Genomic DNA, 23,375 nt, shown 5'->3' with positions numbered 1-23,375 from the left:
ACAATTACAAAAATTAGCTGGGCATGGTGGCAGGTGCCAATAATACCAGCTACTCGGCTGAGCCACAAGAATAACTTGAAACTGCGAGGCAGAGGTTGCAGTGAGCCGAGATCTGAACTGAACTCAGGTGGGAGCCACTGAACTCCCACCTGGGTGACAGAGTGAGACTCCTTCTGAAAAAAAAAAAAAAACCCCAAAAACTTAAATTGGATTGTTTCTTCCCGGCTTCCTGATTTACCAACACACTTACCTTATAAGATAAACTGCTTAACTTCCCCCACCTCCTGAAGGCCCTCAGGCCCTGCCTAACCCTTCTTCCTTTCTTCCTCCCTCTCTCCCCCTCCTCACACTGTTCCAGCCACAGGGACCTCCTTGCTGTTCCTCCAACAGATGAACATTCCTGGGCTTCGACCTGGGCCACCCACCAAGAAGGCCTGCCTTGGTCTGGAAGCCCAGGGACCCCTGCAGACGCACACAGGTACACACACACACACACACACACACACACACACAAACACACGCAGGAAACAAGAAACACAGAGACATCCAACACCCGCAGGCGGCTCTAGAGGCTGCGGGGTTCTGCTTTCTGCCTGGAAGCCCCTCAGGGAGAGAGCAGCACCGCGGCACACAGGCTGCAGGTACCTGGAAATCCCAGCAGGGACAGCTTTCAAGAAGATGAACCCCCCACGACGTCTGAGCAGGCCTGAAGCATCGCGGGGGATCCCTGCAGATCGCCCTGGGCATCCCTGAAACTCCACTGCAGCTTTTCTCCGCCTGGCTCCGCCCTGCCCGACGACTGAAATCGCTGGACTGTGGCGATCATGCCCGGGAGAGCGGGGGCCTTCGCCCAACGCCGGGCCACTGCCACGGAGGGCCCGTGCCTTACCAAGCCGCTGAGACGCCGGTTCCCCTGGCCACGGGGCGGTCATTGTGACGCGATGCCCGGGTGGCCGCTCGCGCTTGTGACACGCCGCTTGCGCATGCGCATGTGCATCGGCGTGCGCGGCTGTCCAGTCGCAATGTCCGCGCTCCCCCACCGGCCGGCAGCAGCGGCGCGGGAAAATGCTGTCGGCGTTGTCCGAGGCGGCCCCTGGGAGGGAGGCTGCGTGCCACTGGCAGTGCAGGAGCCCAACCGTCGTGACTCCACTGGCTCCCTAAACCGACTTTCCTTTTCCGGTCCGCTGAAGAGGGAGGGCGCTTCAGACCTCCACTCCAGGTGGGCATTCGGGACTGCTCTCCCCAGGAGATTCCGGATCCGACGGCCTGGGCAGGGATCGGGTCCCACCGGGCTGGAGATTCAGTCTGGTGAGTTGTGGCGGGGGTCGCTGGACCCCACAAAGCTACCGGAGACCCTCCGGGAGGGTGCCGGCGAACGTTCCGCAGCTCCCTGAGCTCACTGCCTCCCCTTCCACCTGGGCCACCCACCAAGGGGCCCTACCTTGCCCTCCAAGTCCAGGGACCCGTGCTTCTCCTCACTGCGGTCCAGAGAAGGCGAGGAAGAAAGACAAACAAAGCGGTGGCGAGCGCAGCCTGCAGCAGAGGAGGCAACAGCTGCATCCGGCCTCCCCTGGGGGCAGATCCGGTGGAGACAGCTTCTCAGAAGCTTTCTGGGGCGGGGCGAAGCCAAATCCCGAGACGGATGTCCAGGCATGCCACTGAGGACTCCCACGAAAGCCAAGCACAACACGCTAACGGATCTCAGTCACTTTATTTTTTTGACAGAAAACATCCTCATCTTGCTACCAAGTGTTTCCATCAAATTGCTCCGATGGCCTATGCACGGAGACCGACGGACAACCTGTCCTGTCGAGAGAAAACTAATTCCCGGTGTTAGAAATGCAGATTTTCACTCTTAGGGAAACCTAAGTCCAGAGTGGAACCGTGTGTGGGTGGTTAATCAGTGGATGAAATCTGCTTCTGAAGGGCGGTTTGCATTAAGTCCTATTTTAAGGAAGGTCCTACCCTGCCATTTTGTTTGACATGTGTGCTGTGATGAGCAAATCGTACAGATGGAACCCTCATCCCCTCCACAGGAGCTTTTAGCATCCAACTTACCTGACAGGAGTTTCGTGGTCTCCAGTTCTTTTGCAAGTTGCACATTCAGATCTCCAGTCTTCAGCCTGGTTCTTCTTTTGCAATGCAGACCTTCTCTGTCTCCTCTCTCTAGAAACTCCTTCCTGCCACACAAGGGCTGATAAAAGAAAACACGTCAAGGATATAAGGGAAACAATTTTCAGAAGGAAAACTTCTCAAAGGTAAGGCTGTGGAAAGGTGCGTAACTTCTTCCAACCTCAGGTTTTCCTCTCTCAGGAACGAAGCTCTGTTTTCCTCCTCTAGATCTCTGGGGAAACGAGAACAACAACAACAACAGCAACAACAAGAGCCAAACTCCAGACCATATGCAGTCTTTGCTTAAGGTAAAAGGAAGTTTCCTGCGTGAAACATGGTGACTTAAGTTAGGCTCCTGAAAAATTATCTATGTCTCATTCATACTTCATGGGACCACTACATTTCGGGACCATTGATTCCATGGGAAACGAAAAGTAACAAATTCAATGTACTTTATATGTACCTTCATAAGTGTCCGTGATTAGGATTGACTCAGAGCCTGTCAGCTTTCCTAACTTGTCAGGTGTGGCTTCTTCTATAGGTGGAGTGCTTGGCCTGAGATCGTCCTGCACGTTGTTTACCCACAGGTAGGCAGGAAAGAGAGAATTCTTTAGCAGCAGGAGAAGAGCAGAAGGAAAAAAAGGTGTCACAGCTCCTTAGTCCCAGTTATGGTAACAGCACTTAGAATGGCATAGAAAGGATCCTTGTAAAGTAATTCAGCTAAAATTCTTGTCGTATAGTTCAGACTGCATTGACCACTTCAAAGAAGGCATACAGATGTTTAAAGGAACCGTAAGTACCTGAGTATTTTGCAACCAATCTGATAACAGTCTTCACAAATAACAGCAGAGCCTCTGTGTAGATGTTGCCATGCACACATGCAGACCGCTGTTCATCAGAGACTGGAAGAGAAAGCGGGGACTGCTCCCCAGAATTACTTGGACAGCTGAGATCAAGGATCATTCCCAAGCTAGGGTAGGTACTAAATGGGTCTCAACACAATGACAGGATACTATATGTCTATTAATGTTTTCTTACCTTATTGTCATTTCAGTTCTTCCTGATACCAAGCCCACAGTGATTTCATCCATGGCTAACTGCAGACCATTTTGTCTATCCCTACATAAGCAAAGAGTCCACTAAATGAGTCATGCGAGAAAAGACAATTCAGGAACTACCTCTCTGTTTCCATCTGTCTTGCCAATCAGTGTGTTGGAATTATTTTCCCAAGGAACTTAGGAAGAAAAGTGAAGGCCATATCCAGAAGAGGCCTTTAAATGCAGACCCTACATCTTGAATAATGACTTCCAGAAAACAGCAGTGACACTTGCTCCTGGAAATACCAATCACGACCCATAAGCACTGGCGTCCCCTGAGGACCTACTCGAAATACAGAATCTCAGGCTCACTCTGACACTAGAATGACAATCTGTTTTCTTGACAAGAATCCTCAGGAGGATCCCTACCAACAGTGTAGTCCCTGAAGGGGTCATGAGGACAATGCCACCCCTACAGGTACCGCAGGACCAAGGGCCCATGGAAGAATTTGGATTTCGGCTTGCTATGCTGGTCTTCTTTCTGCAGGAGTGACGCCCCTCGGGATGGTCAGGTGATTAATAGGCCTGCGGGTGGGAGCCAGACCTCCACTACCCTAAGGCTTCAGAAACCAGGAGCACCACACAGAAGGCGGGGCCCACAGCCCCGAAACTAGCCGAGGACGCACGTGCACCAGCAGGAAGACAGACTGCAGAGAAACCACGCTGTGGTGCACTGGCCACACTTAACGTCCAGCATACACGGCTCGCCCACACAAATGTCAACGTGAAGAAAGATACACACGGACACACGTATACAGACACACACAGACATATACGCACACACAGACACACACATACACACAAACAGAAAGACAAGTGGAGACATCCGACATTCGCAGGCAGCTCCTGAGGCTGCAGGGTCCTGTTCTCTGCCGGGAAGCCCCTCGGGGAGAGAGCAGCGCCGCGGTACACAGGCTGCTGGTACCTGGAAATCCCAGCAGGGTCAGCTTTCAAGGTGACGTACACCGTCCCCCCCTACCCACCCACGACGTCTGAGCAAGCCTGAAGCATCGGGGTGGCGGGGGAATCCCTGGGGATCGCCCTGATCATCCCTGAAGCTCCGCTGCAGCTTTTTTCCGCCTGGCTCCGCCCTGCCCGACGACTGAAATCACTGGACCCTGGCAATCATCCCCGGGAGAGCTGGGGGCCTTCGACCAACGCCGAGCCACTGCCACGGAGGGTCCGTGCCTTGCCAAGCTGCTGAGACGTCGGTTCCCCTGGCCACGGGGGTGGTCACTGTGACGCGATCCCCGGGTGGGCGTTCGCGCTTGTGACACGCCGCTTGCGCATGCGCATTGGCGTGCCCGGTTGGTCAGCCGCAATGTCCGCGCTCCCCCACCGGCCGGCCGCAGCGGCGCGGGAAAATGCTGGCGGCGATGTCCGAGGCGGCCCCTGAGGGGGAGCCTGCGTGCCACTAGCAGTGCAGGAGCCCATCTGTCATGACTCCACTGGCGCCCTGAACCGACTTTCCTTTTCCGGTCCGCTGAAGGGGGAGGGCGCTTCAGACCTCCACTCCAGGTGGGCATTCGGGACTGCTCTCTCCAGGAGATTCCGGATCCGACGGCCTGGGCAGGGATCGGGTCCCACCGGGCTGGAGATTCAGTCTGGTGAGTTGTGGCAGGGGTCGCTGGACCCCAGGAAGAGACCGGAGACCCTTTGGGAGGGTGCTGGGGAACGTTCCGCAGCTCCCTGAGCTCACTTCCTCCCCTTCGACCTGGGCCACCCACCAAGGGGCCCTCCCTTGCCCTCCAAGCCCAGGGACTTGTGCTTCTCCTCACTGCGGTCCAGAGAAGGGGAGGAAGAACGACAGAGCGGTGGCGAGCGCAGCCTGCAGCAGAGGAGGCAACAGCTGCAACCGGCCTCCCCTGGGGGCAGAGTTCGTGGAGACAGCTTCTCAGAAGCTTTCTGGGGTGAAGCCAAATCCCGAGACGGATGTCCAGGCATGCCACTGAGGACTCCCATGAAAGCCAAGCACAGCATGCTAACTGATCTTAGTCACTTTATTGTTTCTACGGAAAGCATCATCATCTTGCTACAAAGTGTTTCCCTCAAATTGCTTTGACGGCCTGTACACGGAGACCCGTTGTCAACTTGTCTTGTTGAGAAAAAAACTATTCCCGGTGTTAAAAGTGCAGATTCTGACTCTTATGGATACCTAAGTCTAGAGTGTAACCGTGTGTGTGTTTGTGGTTAATCAGTGGATGAAATCTGTTTCTGAGTGACTCTTTTTACTTAATCATAGTTGAAGAAAGGTCTTACTCTGCCATTTGGTTTTCTGTTTTTCCTGTGATGAGAAAATCCTAAACATGGAACCTTCATCCCCTCCAGACAAGCTTTTAGCATCCGACTTACCTGACATGATTTTCATTGTCTCCAGTTCCCTTGCGGGTAGCACGTTCAGTTCTCCAGTCTTGAGCCTGCGGCTTCTTCTGCAACACAGACCATCTTTGTCTTCTTTCTCTAGGAACTCTTTCTTGCCATACAATGGCTGGAAATAGAAGAAAACAGGATAAGGATATGAGGGAAACAATCTGAAGAATGAAAACTGCTCAAAGGTCAGGCTGTGGAAAGGTGCATAAGTTCTTCCAACCTCATGTTTTCCTCCCTCAGGAAGGAAGGTTTCTTTTCTTTCTCTGCTTCTCTGGGAAAAGAACAACAAAAATGACAAGAACCACAACAACAACAAAATTGCAGACCATACCGAATGTGTTACTAAGGATAAAAATAAGTTTCCTCTGTCAAACATGTTTCCTTAAGTTAGGCTCTAGAAAAATGATCTATTTCTCATTAACACTTTATTGGACCACTATATTTTGTGACCATTGATGCCATAGGAAATAAAAAGTAACAAATTAAATGTAGTTTATATATACTTTCCTAAATGTCCGTGATTAGGATTTAATCAGAGTGTGTCAGGTTTCCTAACTTGTCAGGTGTGACTTGTGTAGCTGAAATGCTTAAACTGGGATGGTCGTACACACATTGTTTGTGCAAATGTAGGCAGGTGCATTCATCTTTATGGGAAGAGATGAGTTTTCAGCAGCAAAAACAGAGCAGAAAGAAAAGGTCTCACAGCTCCTAAGTCCTAGTTTAGGTAAAACCAGTCAGTATGCCATAGAAAACATCCTTTTAAAGAGTTCAGCTAAAATTCACATCCCATTTGCCATTTCAAGGAAGGCATACAGATGATTAAAGGAAATGTACATACCTGTGTATTTGCAGCCAATCTGTTAGAAATCTCCACCAATCACAGCACAGCCTCTGTGTAGATGTTGCGGTTCCCACATGCAGACCACTGTTTCTTAGACACTGGAAGAGAAAGCGGGCACTGCTCCCCAGAATTACTCAGACAGCTGAGATCAAGGATCACTCCCAAGCTAGCGTAGGTTCCAAATCATTCTCAACAGAATGACATGATACTATAAATCTATTAATGTTTCCTTACTTTACCGTGATTTCAAATCTTCGTGCTCCCAAGCCCGTTGTGACGTCATCCCATGGCTACTTGCAAACCATTTAATCTGTCTCTAGGTAAGCAAATAGCTAAATGAGTCATTCAAAAAATGCAATTTAAAAAGTGTCCCTGTGTTTCCCTCTATGTTGCCAATCAGTGTGTTTGAATTATCTTCCAAAAGAAATTAGGAAGAAAATTTATGAGTATATCCAGAAGAGGTTTTTAAATGCAGACCCTACATCTGCAATTCATTCTTCCAAAGAACAATACAGAGACTTGCTCCTGACCCAAAACAATGTCATCCCCTGACGGCCTACTCCAAATACACAATCTCAGACTCACTCTGACACAGGAATGACAATCACAATCCAGTGTTTTAACAAGAATCTTAGGTAGGTCAACTACACACCATTGTAGTCCTTAAAGGGGTCTTGAAGGCAGTACTTGCCCTGCATGTGCCGCAGGACCAAGGGCCCATGGAAAGTTTGGTTTTGTGTGTGCTGTGCTTGTCTTCTTTCTGGAGGAGTGACCACTTCAAGATCTACAGTGATTAGTAGGCTTGCCTGTGGGGGACCAGTTCCCCAGCGCACTGAGGCCTTAGAAACCAGGAGCAACACAAAGAAGGTGGACCCCCAAAGCCCCTAAGCTTAGCCAAAGAGAGACACACAGCAGAAGATAAAGGGACTACAGAGATACCGTGCTGGAGGGCACTAGCCACACTGAAATGAACACACACAGAAATGTAGACAAACACACACACACACACACACACACACACAGAAAAGAAAACACAGGGAGACATCCAACAGTTGCAGCTCCTGATGCTGTGGGGTTCTGCTCTGTGCAGGGAAGCCCTGGCGGATAGAGCAGCCCCGAGACATACATGCTGGCGGTACCTAGAAATCCCAGCAGGGACACCTTTCAAGGATATGCACGCCTACAGCATCTGGGTAGACCTGAAGCATCGTGGGGATCCTTGGGGATCACCCTGGGCATCTCTGAAGCTCCGCTGCAGCTTTTCTCTGCCTGGTTTCAACCAGCCCGACTATTGAAATCGTGGGTTCGTGGCGATGATCCCCGAAAGACATGGGGCCGCTGCCCAACACTGAGGGACTGCCATGGAGGACCCCTGATTTGCCAAGCCACTCTGACGGCGGTTCCCCAGATAACAAGGATGATCACTGTGATGCGAGACATGGGTGGTCGCTCGCGGTTGTCACACGCCACTTGCGCATGTGCATTGGCATGTCTCGGCTGGCCTAACGCAATGTTAGGGCCCTCCCGCCGGCCGCTGAGGTAAAGGAAAATGCTGGAGGTGGTATCTGAGAAGTCCCCGTGGAAGGAGGCTGTGTGCCACAAGCAGCACAGGAGCCCAAGGGTCCTGACTTCAGTGGCTCCCTGAGTGGACTTTCCTGTTCGGGTAGGCTGGAGGAGAAGGGCTCTTCAGATCGCGAGTTGGGTATTCCAGACTCCTCTTCCCAGGGGATTCCAGATCAGATGGTGTGGAAAGGGATTGGGTCCCACCGGGCTGGAGATTCAGTTTGGTGAGGTGTGGCGGGCGGGGGTCACTGGACCCCAAAAACATGCCTGAGACCCTCCAGGAGGGTATAGGCAGAACGTTCCCCGGCTCCGTAAGCTCACTGCCCTCCTTCAAACTTGGCCACCCACAAAGGGGCTTTACCTTGGTCTCCAAGCCCAGAGATCCCTGCTTCTCAGCACTGCTGTCTGGAGAAGGTTTGAAGAAAGACAAAGTGGCAAGCGCAGCCAGCGCAGAGGCAGCAATACCTGGAACTGGCCACCCCTGGTGGAAGATAAGGTGGAGAGAGCATCTGATAAGCTTTTTGGGGCCAAGCCAAGCCCGAGACGCATGTCCAGGCATGTCGCTGAGGACCCCCCAAAAAGCCAAGCACAACATGCTAATGGAGCTTAATCACTTTACTGTTTTGACAGAAAACATCATCATCTTGCTACAAAGTGTTTGCATCAAATTGCTTTGATGGCCTGTACACAGAGACCCATTGTTAACTTGTCCTCTTGAGAGAAAAATAATTCCTGGTGTTAAAAATGCAGATCCTCAGTCTTTTTTTTGGGGACAGAGTTTCACTCTTGTTACCCAGGCTGGAGGGCAATGGCGCAATCTTGGCTCACTGCAAACTCTGCCTCCTGGGTTCAGGCAATTCTCCTGCCTCAGCCTCCTGAGTAGCTGGGATTACAGGCATGCACCACCATGCCCAGCTATTTTTTTTTTTTTGTATTTTTAGTAGAGACAGGGTTTCACCATGTTGACCAGGAAGGTCTCAATCTCTTGACCTTGTGACCCACCTGCCTCGGCCTCCCAAAGGGCTGGGATTACAGGCATGAGCCACTGAGCCTGGCCAGATTCTCACTCTTATGGAAGCCTATGTCTAGAGTGCAACCGTGTGTGGGAGGTTAATCAGTGGATGAAATCTGTTTCTGAAGGACTGTTTCCACTAGATCATATTTTAAGAAAGGTCCTACCCTGCCATTTAGGTTTACATTTTTGCTGTGATGACCAAATCATAAACATGGAACCTTTATCCCCTTCAGACAAGCTTTTAGCATTCAACTTACCTGACATGATTTTTATTGTGTCCAGTTCCCTTGCAGGTTGCACATTGAGTTCTCCAGTCTTGAGCCTGGGGCTTCTTTTGCAATACAGACCATATTTGTCTTCTCTCTCTAGTAACTCTTTCCTACTCTACAAGGGCTAATAAAAGAAAACAGGATAAGTTTATGAGGGAAACAACTTTAAGAAAGAAAATTTCTCAAAGGTAAAGCTGTAAAAAGGTTCATAACTTCTTCCAACTTCATGTTTTTCTCCCTTAATAGTGAAACTTTGTTTTCTTCCTCTGGTTTTCCGGGATATAGTAAAAAAAAAATCCAGACCATATCATGACCCACAAGCACTGACATCTGCTAAGTGCCTACTCGAAATGTTGCACATTCCCAAGGCTGAAGAACTAAATGTGCAACTTGCAAGGGAACTGGAGACAATGAAAATCGCGTCAGGCAAGTTGGATGCTCAAAGCTTGTCTGGAGGGAATGAAGGTCCCATGTTTAGGATTTGCTCATCACAGGAAAAATGGAAAACCAAATGGCAGGGCCGGACCTTCCTTAAACTATGATTTAGTGAGAAGAGACTTTCAAAAACAGATTTCATCCACTGATTAAACTCCCACACACGGTTGAACTCTGGTCTTAGGTGTCCATAAGAGTGAGAATCAGCATTTTTAACACCGGCAATTGTTTCTTCCTGAACAGGACAAGTTGACAACGGGTCTCCGTGTACAGACGGTCAAAGCAATTTGAGGGAAACACTTTGTAGCAAGATGATGGTGTTTTCTGTGAAAACAATAAAGTGACTAAGATCAGTTAGCATGTTGTGCTTGGCTTCCGTTGGGGTCCTCGGCGACATGCCTGGACATAGGTCTCGGGATTGGGCTTCGCCCCAGAAAGCTTCTAAGATGCTCTCTCCACCAGATCCGCCCCCAAAAAAGGCCAGTTGCGGGTGTGGCAGCCTCTGCCGCTGGCTGCACTTGCCGCTTTCTTTGTTCACACCTTCTCCGAAGAGCAGCGCTGAGAAGCAGGGGTCCCTGGGCTTGGAGACCAAGGCAGGGCCCTTTGGTGGGTGGCCCAGGTCGAAGCAGGGCAGTGAGCTCATGGAGCCTGGCAACGTTCTGCTGACACGCTCCTGGAGAGTCTCAGGCATCTTTCTGGGGTCCACCAACCCCTGCCACTCCTCACCAGACTGAATCTTTAGCCCCGAAGGACCCGATCCCTGCCCCGGCCGTCCGATCCGGAATGCAGTGGGCAGAGCAGACCCGGGTGCCCACCTCACGGTCTCAAGCGCCCTCCCCATCCAGCCGACCTGAACAGGAAAGTTGGCTCAGGGAGCCACTGAGGTCAGGACGGTCGGGCTCCTGCTTAGCTCGTGGCAGGCAGCCTCCTTCCCTGGGGCCGCCTTGGACACCGCCGCCAGCATTTCCCAGTGCCTCTGGGGCCCCCCCACCACAGAGCGCCCACGTTGCCGCTGGCCAGCCGGACAGGCCAATGCGCATGCGCAAGCGCACACCCGGGGCTCGCGTCACAGTGACAGCCCCTATGACCTGGAAAACCGCCGTCTTAGCGGCTTGGCACAGCAGCAACCCTCCTTGGCAGTTCCTGGGCGTTGGGCGCTGGTCCCCCTCTCTCCGAGATCGTCGCCAGGGTCCCGCGATTTCAGGAGTTGGGCAGGGCGGGTCCAAGCTGAGAAAAGCTGCAGCGGAGCTTCAGGGATGCCCAGGGCGATCCCCAAGGATCCCCACGATGCTTCAGGCCTGCTCAGACGCTGTGGGGGGTGTGTCTCCTTGAAAGCTGTTCCTGCTGGGATTTCCAGGTACCGCCAGCCTGTGTGCCCCGGGGCTGCTCTCTCCCCTAGGGGCTTGCCCTGAGAGAGCAGAACCCTGCAGCCTCAGGAGCTGCCTGGACTGTTGGATGTCTCTGCATGTCTTGCTTTCTTCGTGTGTGTGTGTGTGTGTGTGTGTGTGTGTGTGTGTGTGTGTGTGTATCTGTGTGCATCTGCAGGGGTTCCTGGGCTTCCAGACCAAGGCAGGGCCCCTTGGTGGGTGGCTCAGGTCGAAGTGGGGCAGTGAGCTCATGGAGCCACAAAATGTTCAGCTCTTGGAGGAACAGCAAGGTGTTCCCTGTGGCTAGAGCAGAGTGAGGAGGGGGAGAGAGGGAGGAGGGAAGGAGGATCTGTTGGGCAGGGCCCTGCAGGCCTTGGGGAGGGGAGGGAAGTCAAGCAGTTTATCTTTTAATGTAAGTGTGATGGGAAATAAGGAAGCAGGGAAGAAACAATCCAATTTAAGTTTTTTGTGTTTTTTTTTTTTTTTGTTTTGAGAGGAGTCTCACTCTGTCACCCAGGTGGGAGTGCAGAGGCGTGATCTCGGCTTACTGCAACCTCCAACTCCCAGATTCAAGTGTATCTTGTGGCTCAGCCTCCTGAGTAGCTGGTATTTTTGGCACCCACCACCATGCCCGGCTAACTTTTGTAATTGTAGTAGAGAAAAGGTTTCACCATGATGGCCAGGCTGGTCTGGAACTCCTGACCTCAAGTGGATCTACCTGCCTCTGCCTCCAATTTATGTTTTAATGAAAAGATATTGGTCAGGGTTGGTGGCTCACACCTGTAATCCCAGCATTTTGGGAGGCCGAGACAGGTGGATCACCTGAGGTTGAGAGTTCAAGACCAGCCTGACCAAGATGGAGAAATCCCATTACTATTAAATATACAAAATTAGCTGGGCATGGTGGCCCATGCCTGTAATCCCAGCCATTTGGGAGGGTGAGGAAGGATAATCACTTGAACCTGTAAAGCGAAGGTCGCAGTAAGCGGAGATCATGCCACTGAACTCCAAACTGGGCAACAAGAGTAAAACACTGTCTTAAAAAAAAAATCATGGGCATGTGGCAGGCACCTGTAGTCCCAGCTACTCAGAAGGCTGAGGCAGGAGAATCATTTGAACCTGGAAAGTGGAGGTTTCAGTTAGCTGAAATCACCCACTTCACTCCTGCCTGGGTGACAGAGCGAGATTCTGTCTCAAACAAAACAAAACAAAACAATTCTGGGCTCATGTGATCTTCTTACATCAGCCTGTGAAATTGCTGGGGTTATAGCCCATACCTCCATGCCCAGCCTTGGACCAGATCTCAATACAGAGGGGTAACCAGTGTGAGAAGGAAAGTATTAGGGGGTAAGCCCTTTCCAGACAGAGGGCACAGCCTATGCAAAGTCCCTGGGGCAGGACTGTTTCTGGCGGGTTGCAGGAACAGCGAGGAGGTCCCTGTGGCTTGAGGAGAGTAAGGAGTGGGAGAGAGGGAGGAGGTAAGGAGGACGGGTTGGGCAGCTCCTGCAGGCCTTGGGGAGATAGGGGATGTTAAGCAGTTTATCTTTTAATGTAAGTGTTATTGGAAATCAGGAAGCAGGAAATAAAAAGTCCAATTTGAGTTTTTGGGTTTTTTTTGAGATGGGGTCTCACTCTGCAACCCAGGTGGGAGTGCAGTGGCATGATCTCAGCTCACTGCAACCTCTGCCTCCCAGACTCAAGTGAGTCTTGTGGCTCAGTCTCCTGAGTAGCTGGTATTACAGGCACCCACCACCATGCCTGGCTAATTTTTGTAACTGTAGTAGAGACAGAGTTTCACCATAATGGCGAGGCTGGCCTGGAACTACAGACCTCTAGTGGATCGACCTGCCTCATTCTCCAATTTACATTTTAATAAAAAGATATTTGTCACGGTTGGTGGCTCATGCCTGTAATCCCAGCACTTTGGGAGGCCGAGGCAAGTGGATCAACTGAGGTTTGGAGTTCGAGACTAGACTGACCGAGTTGGAGAAATCCATTTTCTACTAAATATACAAAAGTAGCTGGGCATGGTGGCCTATGCCTGTAATCCCAGCAATTTGGAAGGCTGAGGCAGCAGGTTCACTTGAACCTGGGAGGCAGAGGTTGCAGTGAGCCAAGATCCTGCCACTGAACTCAAACCTGGGCAATGAGAGTAAAACTCTGTCTGAAAACAAAACAAGAACAACAACAACAAAACTGGGCATGGTGGCAGGCACCGGTAGTCCCAGCTACTCAGAAGGCTGAGGCAGCAGAATTGCTTGAACCTGGAAGCTGAAGGTTTCAGTTGGCTGAAATCACCCACTGCACTCCTGCCTGGGTGACAGAGCAAGATTCTGTCTCAAACAAAACAAAAAGCAAAACAAAAGCAAACACTTCTGGGCTCATGTGATCCTCCTACCTCAGCCTGCAAAATTGCTGGGATTATAAACATGGGCCACAATGCCCAACCTGGGCCAAGATCTTAATGGAAAGGTGTAACCAGTGTGAGAAGGATGGTATTGGGGGGTAAGCACTTTCCAGACAGAGGGCATAGCCCCTGCAAAGGCCCTGGGGTAGGAGTGTGTGTGGCATGTTGGAGGAACAGCAAGGAGGTCCGTGTGGCTTGAGCAGAGTGAGGAGTGAGAGAGAGGGAGCAGGGAAGGATGACGGGTTGGGCAGGGCCTGTGGGCCTTGTGGAGGTGGGGAAAGTTAAGCAGTTTATCTTTTAATGTAGGCATGATGGGAAATCAGGAAGAAGGGAATAAACTGCTTAATTTGAGCTTTGGGTTTTTTTTTTTTTTTTGAGTTGGAGTCTCACTCTGGCCCCTAGGAGGGAGTGCAATGGCATGATGCTGGTTCACTGCAACCTCAGCCTCCCAGATTCAAGTGACCATTCGAGCTCAACCTTTTGAGTAGCTGGTATTACGGGCACCCGCCACCATGCCTGGCTAATTTTTGAAATTGTAGTAGAGGCAGGATTTCACCATAATGTCCAGGCTGGCCTGGAGCTCCAGACCTCTAGTGGATCAAACTGTTGAAATTGTATTTTGTGGAACTTCCTAGAGACTTGTTGAATGGGTATATAATTATGTGCACAATAAAAGCCAGGCTGAGGTCATCTCAAGTGGAGATGAGGAACTTCTTGGTAACAGGAAAAGGTGACTCTTACTTTAGCAAAGAGACTAGCAGCATTCTTCCCCTGCACTACAGATTTGTGGAAGTTTGAACTTGAGAGAGATGATTTAGCATATCTGGCAGAAAAAATTTCTAAGGATCAAAGCATTCGAGAGATAACTTGGATGCTGTTAAAGGCATTTGGTTTTATAAGGGAAGCAGAGCATAAAAGCTTGGAAAATTTGCAGCCTGGCAATATGATAAAAAGAAAATCCCATTTTCTGAGAAGAAATTCAAGCCTGCTGCAGAAATTTGCATAAGTAATAAGCCAAATATTAATCCCAAAGACAATGAGGAAAACGTCCCCAGGGCCTGTCAGAGGCCTTCACAGCAGCTCTTCCCATCACAGGCCTAGAGGCCTAGGAGGAAAAAGGGGTTTTGTGGACCAGGCCCAGCAGCTCCTCTGCTGTTTGCAGCCTAGGGAATTGGTTCCCTTTATCTCAGCCACTCCAGCTGTGGTTGAAAGTGGCAAATGTACAGCTCAGGCTGTGGCTTCAGAGGGGGCAAGCCTCAAGGCTTAGCAGCTTCCATATGGTGCTGAGCCTGCCAGGGCACCAAAGTCAAGAAGTGGGGTTTGGGAACCTCTGCCTAGATTTCAGAGGATAGATAGAAACACCTGAATGTCCAGGCAGAGCCCCCCCAGGGGGCAGGGCTCTCATGAAGAACCTCTGCTAGGGCAGTGCAGTAGGGAACTGTGGAGTCAGAGTCCCCACCCAGAGTCCCTACTAGAGCATTGCCGAGTGGAGCTGTGAGAAGAGGGCCACTGTCCTCCAGACTCCAGAATGGTAGATCCAGTGACAGTTTATACTATGCACCTGGAAAAGCCACAGACACTCAATGCCAGTCCATAAAAGCAGCTGAGAAGGAGGCTGTACCCTGCAAAGCCACAAGGATGGAACTGCCAAAGATCATGAGAACTCATCTCTTCCAGATATGACACAGAGTCAAAGGAGATAATTTTGGAGCTTTTCAATTTGACTGACCTGCTGGATTTCAGACTTGGATGGGGCCTGTAACCCCTTTGTTTTGCCCAATGTCTCCCATTTGGAATGCCTGTATTTACTGAATGCCTGTACCCCAATTGTATCTAGGAAGTAATTATCTTGCTTTAGATTTTATAGGCTTATAGGCAGAAAAAACTTGCCTTGTCTCAAATGAGACCTTGAACTGTGGGCTTTTGAGTTAATGCTGAAATGAGTTAAGACTTGGAGGGACTATTGGGAAGGCATGATTGGTTTTGAAATGTGAAGACATGAGATTTGGGAGTCACCAGGGGCAGAATGTTAGGTTTTGCTTGTGTCCCCTTATTTTATCCATGAAGAACACTAAAAATACTATTTTATTTATTTCATCCAACATTTCTCAAAAACCATATTTCCCTTACTCCTAATTTTTTTTACATTGTTATTGGCATTTGGCACATGCTCAGAAAATTTGACAAACTGAAGTTTTACACAAAGCTATCTTAATAAAAAAATACTTCACCTTAAGAAATAAATGAGTATTGGTTTTACTGATGCAATAGCTAAAACATCTTTGCAAATACTGCAATGTCAAATAGGAGTTCATGTTTTAAATTCAGTTTAAGTCTTGCTTTTTGATTACTTCCTGGGTTTCTAACTGTGTTAAAAGTAATAATAATAAGGATCAAGCATGTGCTTTTCTTCCTGGAAGATTCCTGAAAACCTGTTTTAAAAAGTTATTCACTCCTAAGCAGCAAATCCATTTCATACTTTCCAAAAAAGTATCACCAACCGAGCAGTAAAAAACCATGATCAAACAAATGTAGCATGATCAATTAAGTGTTCAAACATCTAAACACAATTTCCAAGCTCAGAATTGAATACAGAAAGTGATCTTCAAACTTAAAATAAAAATGGTAACATTTTCATGCTTATAAAGTGCATAATAAAGCACTCATGAATAGGGTCAAAACTACAGCAGTTTTAAAGAGACATATTTACTCTCAATCTTTACATTTATAATTTAGCTATGTGTTAGCTGAACATATAGATCAATAACCTTATGTAATGATTTAGAAAACCACAAACGTATACTGGGTATGTAACAATATTATAGAATTCTTTAGTCTATGTCACTATTTCAAAAATATGTTGCAATAAATATCAGGGATAGCAATTAATTGTCAAAGTCAACTATAACAATTTTAATAAATGTATGAGTGTCATTGATATTCAGTTACCAACGCAAAAACATCAAGTATACTGCTTATTTGGGACAATTAAATTTACAATTCCAAAATACTTATTTATTGAGGCTTATATAGTAGTCAATAACTTTTTTGAGGAACTTGGAATAAAAGGATGAATAAGATATTGTTTCAGGGCCAGGCGCGGTGGCTCACGCCTGTAATCCCAGCACTTTGAAAGGCCAAGGCGGGTGGATCACGAGGTCAAGAGATCGAGACCATCCTGGTCAACATGGTGAAACCTCATCTCTACTAAAAAAAAAAATACAAAAAATTAGCTGGGCACAGTGACATGTGCCTGTAATCCCAGCTACTCAGGAGGCTGAGGCAGGAGAATTGCCTGAACCCAGGAGGCAGAGGTTGTGGTGAGCCGAGATCACGCCATTGCACTCCAGCCTGGGTAACAAGAGCGAAACTCTGCCCCCCCCCAAAAAAAGATATTGTTTCAACTATGAGTAGCTCAAAGCAGATCAGTCACACTCACACTCTACTGTACTAAATGAGTTAGTAGTGCCTGGAACAAGATAAACATAATGTAGGGTCCGATAATCACCTCGTTTTATTGTCATAGTTTTATTATTGTATGTCTTCCCTTTTGTGAAAGAATATCTGTTTGTCACATTTCGTGACACATAAGCATTTAGTAATAATCAAGAGGCAATTGGTATTGATTTAGCTCATATACGTTTACCTATAATAGCTGATAAAAATATTTTCAAAATTAGTTTTTATAATATCAAATATGATAAAAGAAATTATGTAACTTTGCATAGGATATGTTATAAAGACTATGTAATAATACAAAATAGAATATCTACCAACGATGCTTGCTTGTTTGTTGGTTATTTATTTAGACATCCAGATTGTCCCAGTGATGGTAAGAAAAAATAATCGTCTTTGTCATGCTTGCGAAGTGCTCACAGGAAAGCTCAGTTGTTACACCTGCCTCACTGAGGCTGATCCCTACATAGTTATGAGGAAGGAAGGAGCAAACATCAAAATTGTTTGTTGGTAGAGGATTGTAAAATTTATTTTGGAACACATCCTCAGGGATTTTTTTGATGTTACAATAAAGTGGAAAGATCATGTACTATCCCATTTCTTTTTGACATTTAAAGTGGGATTCACGGTTATGTTTATTAAAGTAAAATTTTAAAATTATAACTGCATTTACATTGTAATTTTTAAAACAAGATTTTAATGTTGGAATGGGACATTTATTAAAGCATAGTGAAAAGTTAATGTTAAAGGAAAATAACTAGTTATGTTATGAGAGTCGAACACTAATTTAAATATAAATGATAGTGAATGCCATTAACAAGTGAGATTTTTAAATGTTATTTTTACCTGGTTGGCATTTATGAAAACAAAGAAGGTATAAAGAAAGCTTCATTGAATTATAAACTAGAAAGATGATAGTTTTTTTTTTTTTTTTTGAGACGGAGTTTCATTCTTGTTACCCAGGCTGGCAATGGCGTGATCTTGGCTCACCGCAACCTTCGCCTCCTAGGTTCAGGCAATTCTCCTGCCTCAGCCTCCTGAGTGGCTGGGATTACAGGTATGTGCCACCATGCCCAGTTAATTTTTTGTATTTTTAGTAGAGATGGGGTTTCACCATGTTGACCAGGATGGTCTCGATCTCTTGACCTTGTGATCCACCCGACTCAGCCTCCCAAAGTGCTGGGATTACAGGCGTGAGCCATCGCGCCCGGCCCAATGATAGTTTTTTTAAAAAAAAGTGCTCAAGTAATTCTTTTAGCAGATATTCCAAGTAGCTCAAATAATCTTTTGTAAAAAAAAAATTTGAATCAAGAGCTTATATAAGAAGCTTATGAATTCAAATAAATAAAAAAATTCACTTATCTTAATCTTGACAACAGAAAATTGACATGTTTTCTTTTGTTAACACATTCGTCATTAAGAATTTACCAGTCTAGGCTGAGCGCAGTGGCTCATATTTGTAATCTCAGCATTTTGGGAGGCCAAGGCAGGCATTGAAACCAGCCTGAATGAAATGGTGAAACCCTATCTCTAAAAAAATACAAAATTAGCCAGGCGTGGTGGTGCATGCCTGTAATACCAGCTACTTGGGAGGCTGAGGCAGGAGAATAACCTAAACCCAGGAGGGGAAGGTTGTGGTGAGCTGAGACCTCTCTATGGGTCACTGAGCCTGGATGACAGACCTGGGTGACAGAGCAAAGCTCTGTATCAAAAAAAAAAAAAAAAAAAAAGGGAACTTTCTATGTCTTTAGTCTTATTATACCTGGTCCAATTCTTTGCATAAAATAAAGCAAAGAGTGTCTTCCCGGCAAACAGCAAGACCCTGCAGCCTCAGGAGCTGCCTGCGAATATCGGATGTCGCCGCGTGTCTTTCTTTCTGTGTACGTGTGTCTGTATATGTGGATCCGTGTGTATATTTCTGTGTGTTTACATTTGGGTGTGCGAGCCGTGTATGCTGGACGTAAGTGTGGCCACTGCACACCACCATGTTTTGTCTACAGCCTGTCTACCTGCTGGTGCAAGTGTGTCCTCGGGTAGCTAAGGGGCTGTGGGCCCCGCCTTCTGTGTGTTGTTCCTGGTTTCTGAAGCCTTAGGGTAGTGGAGGTCTGGCTCCCAACCCCAGGCCTCCTAATCACCTGACCATCCTGAGGGGCGTCACTCCTGCAGAAAGAAGACCAGCACAGCACGCCGAAAACCAAACTCTTCCATGGGCCCATGGTCCTGCGGTACCTGTAGAGGTGGCATTGTCCTCATGACCCCTTCAGGGACTACACTGTTGTTAGGGATCACCCTCAGTATTCTTGTCAAGAAAACAGATTGTCATTCCTGTGTCAGAGTGAGCCTGAGATTCTGTATTTAAAATAGGCCTTCAGGGGACACCAGTGCTTATGGGTCATGATTGGTATTGCCAGGAGCAAGTCTCACTGTTGTTTTCTGGAAGTCCTTATTGAAGATGTAGGGTCTGCATTTAAAGGCCTCTTCTAAATATGGCCTTCACTTTTATTCCTAATTCAAATGACGCGTTTAGTGGACTCTTTGCTTATGTAGGGATAAAATGGTCTGCAGTTAGCCATGGATGAAATCACGGTGGGCTTGGTATCAGAAAGAACTGAAATGACAATGAGGTAAGAAAACATTAATAGACATATAGTATCGTGTCATTGTGTTGAGACCGACTTAGTACCTACTCTAGCTTAAGAATGATCCTTGATCTCAGCTGTCCAAGTAATTCTGGGGAGCAGTCCCCGCTTTCTCTTCCAGTCTCTGATGAACGGCGGTCTGCATGTGTGCATGGCAACATCTACACAGAGGCTCTGCTGTTATTTGTGAAGATTGTTAACAGATTGGCTGCAAAATACTCAGGTACTTACGGTTCCTTTAAACATCTTTATGCCTTCTTTGAAGTGGTCAATGCAATCTGAACTACACGATGTGAATTTTAGGTGAGTGACTTTACGGGGATTTTTTTCTATGGCATTCTAAGTGCTTTTACCTTCAGTAGGACTTAGGAGCTGTGACAACTTTTCCTTCTGCTCTTCTTCTGCTGCTAAAGAATTCTCTCTTTCCTGCCTACCTGTGGGTAAACAGTGTGTAGGACGATCCGAGGCATAGCACTCCACCTATAGAAGCCACACCTGACAAGTTAGGAAAACTGACACGCTCTGAGTCAATCGTAATCACGGACATTTATGAAGGTACATATAAAGTACACTGAATTTGTTACTTTTCTTTTCCCATGGCATCAGTGGTCACAAAATTTAGTGGTCCCATAAAGTATGAATGAGACGTAGATAATTTCTCAAGAGCCTAACTTAAGTAAACAGGTTTGCCGGAGGAAACTTATCTTTTCCTTAAGCAAAGACTCAATGTGGTCTGGAGTTTGGATGTTGTCATTGTTGTTGTTCTCGTTTCCCCAGAGAACCAGAGGAGGAAAACAGAGCTTCGTTCCTGAGGGAGGAAAACGTGAGGCTTGAAGAAGTTACGCACTTTTCCACAGCCTTACCTTTGAGAAGTTTTCCTTCGGAAAATTGTTTCCCTTATATCCTTACTGTGTTTTCTTTTACCAGGCCTTGTATGGCAGGAAGAAGTACCTAGAGAGAGAAGACAAAGACGGTCTGCATGGCAAAAGAAGAACCAGGCTGAAGACTGGAGATCTGAATGTGCAACTTGCAAGGGGACTGGAGACCAGGAGACTACTGTCAGGTAAGGTGGATGTTAAAAGCTCCTGTGGAGGGGATGAGGGTTCCATCTTTATGATTTCCTCATCACAGCACACATGGAAAACCAAATGGCAGGGTAGGGCCTTCGTTACCATAGGATTTAGTGCAAACCGCCCTTCAGAAACACATTTCATCCACTGATTAACCTCCCACACACGGTTCCACTCTGGACTTAGGTTTCCCTGAGAGTGAGAATCTGCATTTCTAACACTGGGAATTCATTTTCTCTCGACAGGACAGGTTGACCGTCGGTCTCCGTGCATAGGCCATCAGAGCAATTTGATCGAAACACTTGGTAACCAGATGATGATGTTTTCTGTCAAAACAATAAAGTGACTAAGATCCGTTAGCGTGTTGTGCTTGGCTTTCATGGGAGTCCTCAGTGGCATGCCTGGACATCCGTCTCGGGATTTGGCTTCACCCCAGAAAGCTTCTGAGAAGCTGTCTCCACCGGATCTGCCCCCAGGGGAGGCCGGATGCAGCTGTTGCCTCCTCTGCTGCAGGCTGCGCTCACCACCGCTCTGTTTTTCTTCCTCCCCTTCTCTGGACCGCAGTGAGGAGAAGCACGGGTCCCTGGGCTTGGAGGGCAAGGTAGGGCCCCTTGGTGGGTGGCCCAGGTGGAAGGGGAGGCAGTGAGCTCAGGGAGCTGCGGAACGTTCGCCGGCACCCTCCCGGAGGGTCTCCGGTAGCTTTCTGGGGTCCAGCGACCCCCACCACAACTCACCAGACTGAATCTCCAGCCCGGTGGGACCCGATCCCTGCCCAGGCCGTCGGATCCGGAATCTCCTGGGGAGAGCAGTCCCGAATGCCCACCTGGAGTGGAGGTCTGAAGCGCCCTCCCCATTCAGCTGACCGGAAAAGGAAAGTCGGTTCAGGAAGCCAGTGGAGTCACGACGATCGGGCTCCTGCACTGCCAGTGGCACGCAGGCTCCCTCCCAGGGGCCGCCTCGGACAACGCCGACGGCATTTTCCCGCGCAGCTGCGGCCGGCCGGTGGGGGAGCGCGGACATCGCGGCTGGCCAGCCGAGCACACCGATGCGCATGCGCAAGCGGCGTGTCACAAGCGCGAGCGCCCACCCGGGGATCGCGTCACAGTGACCGCCCCCGTGGCCAGGGGAACCGCCGTCTCAGCGGCTTGGCAAGGCACAGGCCCTACGTGGCCGTGGCTCGGCGTTGGTTGAAGCCCCCCCCCCTCTCCCGGGGATGATCGCCAGAGTCCAGCGATTTCAGTCGTTGGGCAGGGGGGAGGTAGGCGGAGAAAAGCTGCAGCGGAGCTTCAGGGATGCCCAGGGCGAGCCCCAAGGATCCCTGCGATGCTTCAGGCCTGCTCAGACGTCCTGGGGAGAAGGTGCCTCTCCTTGAAAACTGACCCTGCTGCGATTTCCAGGTTCCAGCCGCCTGTGTGCCTCGGGGCTGCTCTCTCCCCCAGGTGCTTCCCAACAGAGAGCAGGACCCTGCAGCCTCAGCAGCTGCCTGCGACTGTCGGATGTCTCCGCTTGCCTTTCTTTCTGTTTGTGTGTGTGTCTGCGTGTGCGTGCATACCTGTGTGTGTCTGTATAGGTGTGTCTGTATCTTTCATCGTGTTTACATTTGTGTGGGAGAGCCGTGTATGCCGGACGTATGTGTGGCCAGTGCACCACAGCGCGGTTTCTCTGCAGTCTGTCTTCCTGCTGGTGCACGTGTGTCCTCGGCTAGCTTCTGGGCTGTGGGCCCCGCCTTCTGTGTGGTGCTCCTGGTTTCTGAAGCCTTAGGGTAGTGGAGGTCTGGCTCCCACCCCCAGGCCTTTTAATCACCTGACCATCCCGAGGGGGGTCACTCCTGCAGAAAGAAGACCAGCACAGCAAGCCGAAATCCAAACTCTTCCATGGGCCCTTGGTCCTGCGGTACCTGTAGGGGTGGTATTGTCCTCATGACCCCTTCAGGGACTACACTGTTGTTAGGGATCCTCCTGAGGATTCTTGTCAAGAAAACAGATTGTCATTCTAGTGTCAGAGTGAGCCTGAGATTCTGTATTTCGAGTAGGCCCTCAGGGGACACCAGTGCTTATGGGTCGTGATTGGTATTTCCAGGAGCAAGTCTCACTGTTGTTTTCTGGAAGTCATTATTGGAGATGTAGGGTCTGCATTTAAAGGCCTCTTCTAGATATAGCCTTCGCTTTTCTTCCTGATTTCCTTGGGAAGATAATTCCAACACACTGATTGGCAAGGCAGATGGAAACAGAGAGGTAGTTCCTGAATTGTCTTTTCTCACATGACTCATTTAGTGGACTCTTTGCTTATGTAGGGATAGACAGAATGGTCTGCAGTGAGCTATGGATGAAATCACCGTGGGCTTGGTATCAGGAAGAACTGAAATGACAATAAGGTAAGAAAACATTAATAGACATATAGTATCGTGTCATTGTGTTGAGACCCATTTAGTACCTACCTTAACTTGGGAATGATCCTTGATCTCAGCTGTCCAAGTAATTCTGGGGAGCAGTCCCTGCTTTCTCTTCCAGTCTCTGATGAACGGCGGTCTGCATGTGTGCATGGCAACATCTACACAGAGGCTCTGCTGTTATTTGTGAAGATTGTTAACAGATTGGCTGCAAAATACTCAGGTACTTACGGTTCCTTTAAACATCTCTATGCCTTCTTTGAAGTGGTCAATGCAATCTCAAGTACACGATGTGAATTTTAGGTGAGTGACTTTACGGGGATTTTTTTCTATGGCATTCTAAGT

At 48.6% G+C, this 23,375-nt stretch overlaps 4 protein-coding genes across 16 annotated transcripts in view; 2 read left to right on the top strand and 2 right to left on the bottom strand.

Moving 5' to 3' along the window:
• LOC118146076 (uncharacterized) overlaps positions 1-23,375 on the bottom strand; it is an 86,855-nt gene that overhangs the window by 20,895 nt on the left and 42,585 nt on the right. The window contains exons 2-7 of one of the 2 annotated variants that reach the window (XM_078345212.1): positions 20,435-22,999; positions 9,256-9,391; positions 6,418-8,464; positions 5,800-5,850; positions 2,576-5,697; positions 2,059-2,194 (exon numbers count right to left, since the gene is read on the bottom strand). The gene's annotated coding sequence lies outside the window, so the exon portion shown is untranslated. Of the gene's footprint in view, positions 1-2,058; positions 2,195-2,575; positions 5,698-5,799; positions 5,851-6,417; positions 8,465-9,255; positions 9,392-17,432; positions 19,541-20,434; positions 23,000-23,375 lie in introns of those variants that run through there. The other variant, XM_078345213.1, reaches the window with a different exon arrangement.
• On the top strand, positions 825-21,001 carry LOC128928119 (uncharacterized). Of its 7 annotated transcripts, none has more exons than XR_013524796.1 (5): positions 825-1,308; positions 2,171-2,258; positions 2,341-2,420; positions 3,167-4,816; positions 20,499-21,001. XR_013524796.1 is itself a non-coding variant. In XM_054242812.2 (4 exons), the coding sequence occupies exons 1-3, from the start codon at positions 825-827 to the stop codon at positions 2,417-2,419; spliced, it is 651 nt and encodes a 216-aa protein (XP_054098787.2). In that variant the 3' UTR covers position 2,420; positions 5,674-6,066. The 7 variants fall into 7 exon arrangements, 3 of the variants coding, with proteins under 3 accessions (XP_054098787.2, XP_054098786.2, XP_078201340.1); XR_008475409.2 differs by lacking the exon at positions 20,499-21,001 and adding an exon at positions 5,674-6,066; XR_008475408.2 differs by lacking the exon at positions 20,499-21,001 and adding an exon at positions 4,941-6,066.
• LOC100894517 (ribosome biogenesis protein BMS1 homolog) overlaps positions 10,768-23,375 on the top strand; it is a 39,799-nt gene continuing 27,191 nt past the window's right edge. For 5 of the 6 annotated variants that reach the window (XM_078345217.1, XM_078345216.1, XM_078345218.1 and 2 more), the window contains exons 1-3: positions 10,768-11,059; positions 13,855-20,634; positions 20,887-23,253. Coding sequence is in view for 2 of the 6 variants with exons in the window: in XM_078345218.1 (XP_078201344.1) it covers positions 23,091-23,253 (163 nt within the window). In the remaining 4 variants the exon portion in view is untranslated. The remainder of the gene's footprint in view (positions 11,060-13,854; positions 20,635-20,886; positions 23,254-23,375) is intronic. The other variant, XM_078345220.1, reaches the window with a different exon arrangement.
• On the bottom strand, positions 20,101-21,694 carry LOC144578625 (uncharacterized). Its single transcript, XM_078345221.1, has 2 exons — positions 21,376-21,694; positions 20,101-20,522 (listed from the first exon to the last, which is right to left on the bottom strand). The coding sequence occupies exons 1-2, from the start codon at positions 21,692-21,694 to the stop codon at positions 20,431-20,433; spliced, it is 411 nt and encodes a 136-aa protein (XP_078201347.1). The 3' UTR covers positions 20,101-20,430.

This window comes from Callithrix jacchus, chromosome 12 (genome assembly GCF_049354715.1).
Source record: "Callithrix jacchus isolate 240 chromosome 12, calJac240_pri, whole genome shotgun sequence".
NCBI lineage: Eukaryota > Metazoa > Chordata > Mammalia > Primates > Cebidae > Callithrix > Callithrix jacchus.
The sequence above is the reverse complement of the archived record's forward strand: the minus strand, read 5'-3'. Positions and strand labels throughout refer to the sequence as shown.

Bases quoted from the DNA above. Each gene is read 5' to 3' on its own strand.
- LOC144578625 (XM_078345221.1), bottom strand. From the start codon at position 21,694: ATGCGCATCGGTGTGCTCGGCTGGCCAGCCGCGATGTCCGCGCTCCCC. The intron at 20,523-21,375 runs GTGAGTTGTGGT...TTCTCTCTCTAG, and splicing joins CGGGCTGGAGATTCAGTCTG to GTACTTCTTCCTGCCATACA.
- LOC128928119 (XM_054242812.2), top strand. From the start codon at position 825: ATGCCCGGGAGAGCGGGGGCCTTCGCCCAACGCCGGGCCACTGCCACG. The intron at 1,309-2,170 runs GTGAGTTGTGGC...TCCTCTCTCTAG, and splicing joins CGGGCTGGAGATTCAGTCTG to AAACTCCTTCCTGCCACACA. The intron at 2,259-2,340 runs GTAAGGCTGTGG...TTCCTCCTCTAG, and splicing joins AGAAGGAAAACTTCTCAAAG to ATCTCTGGGGAAACGAGAAC.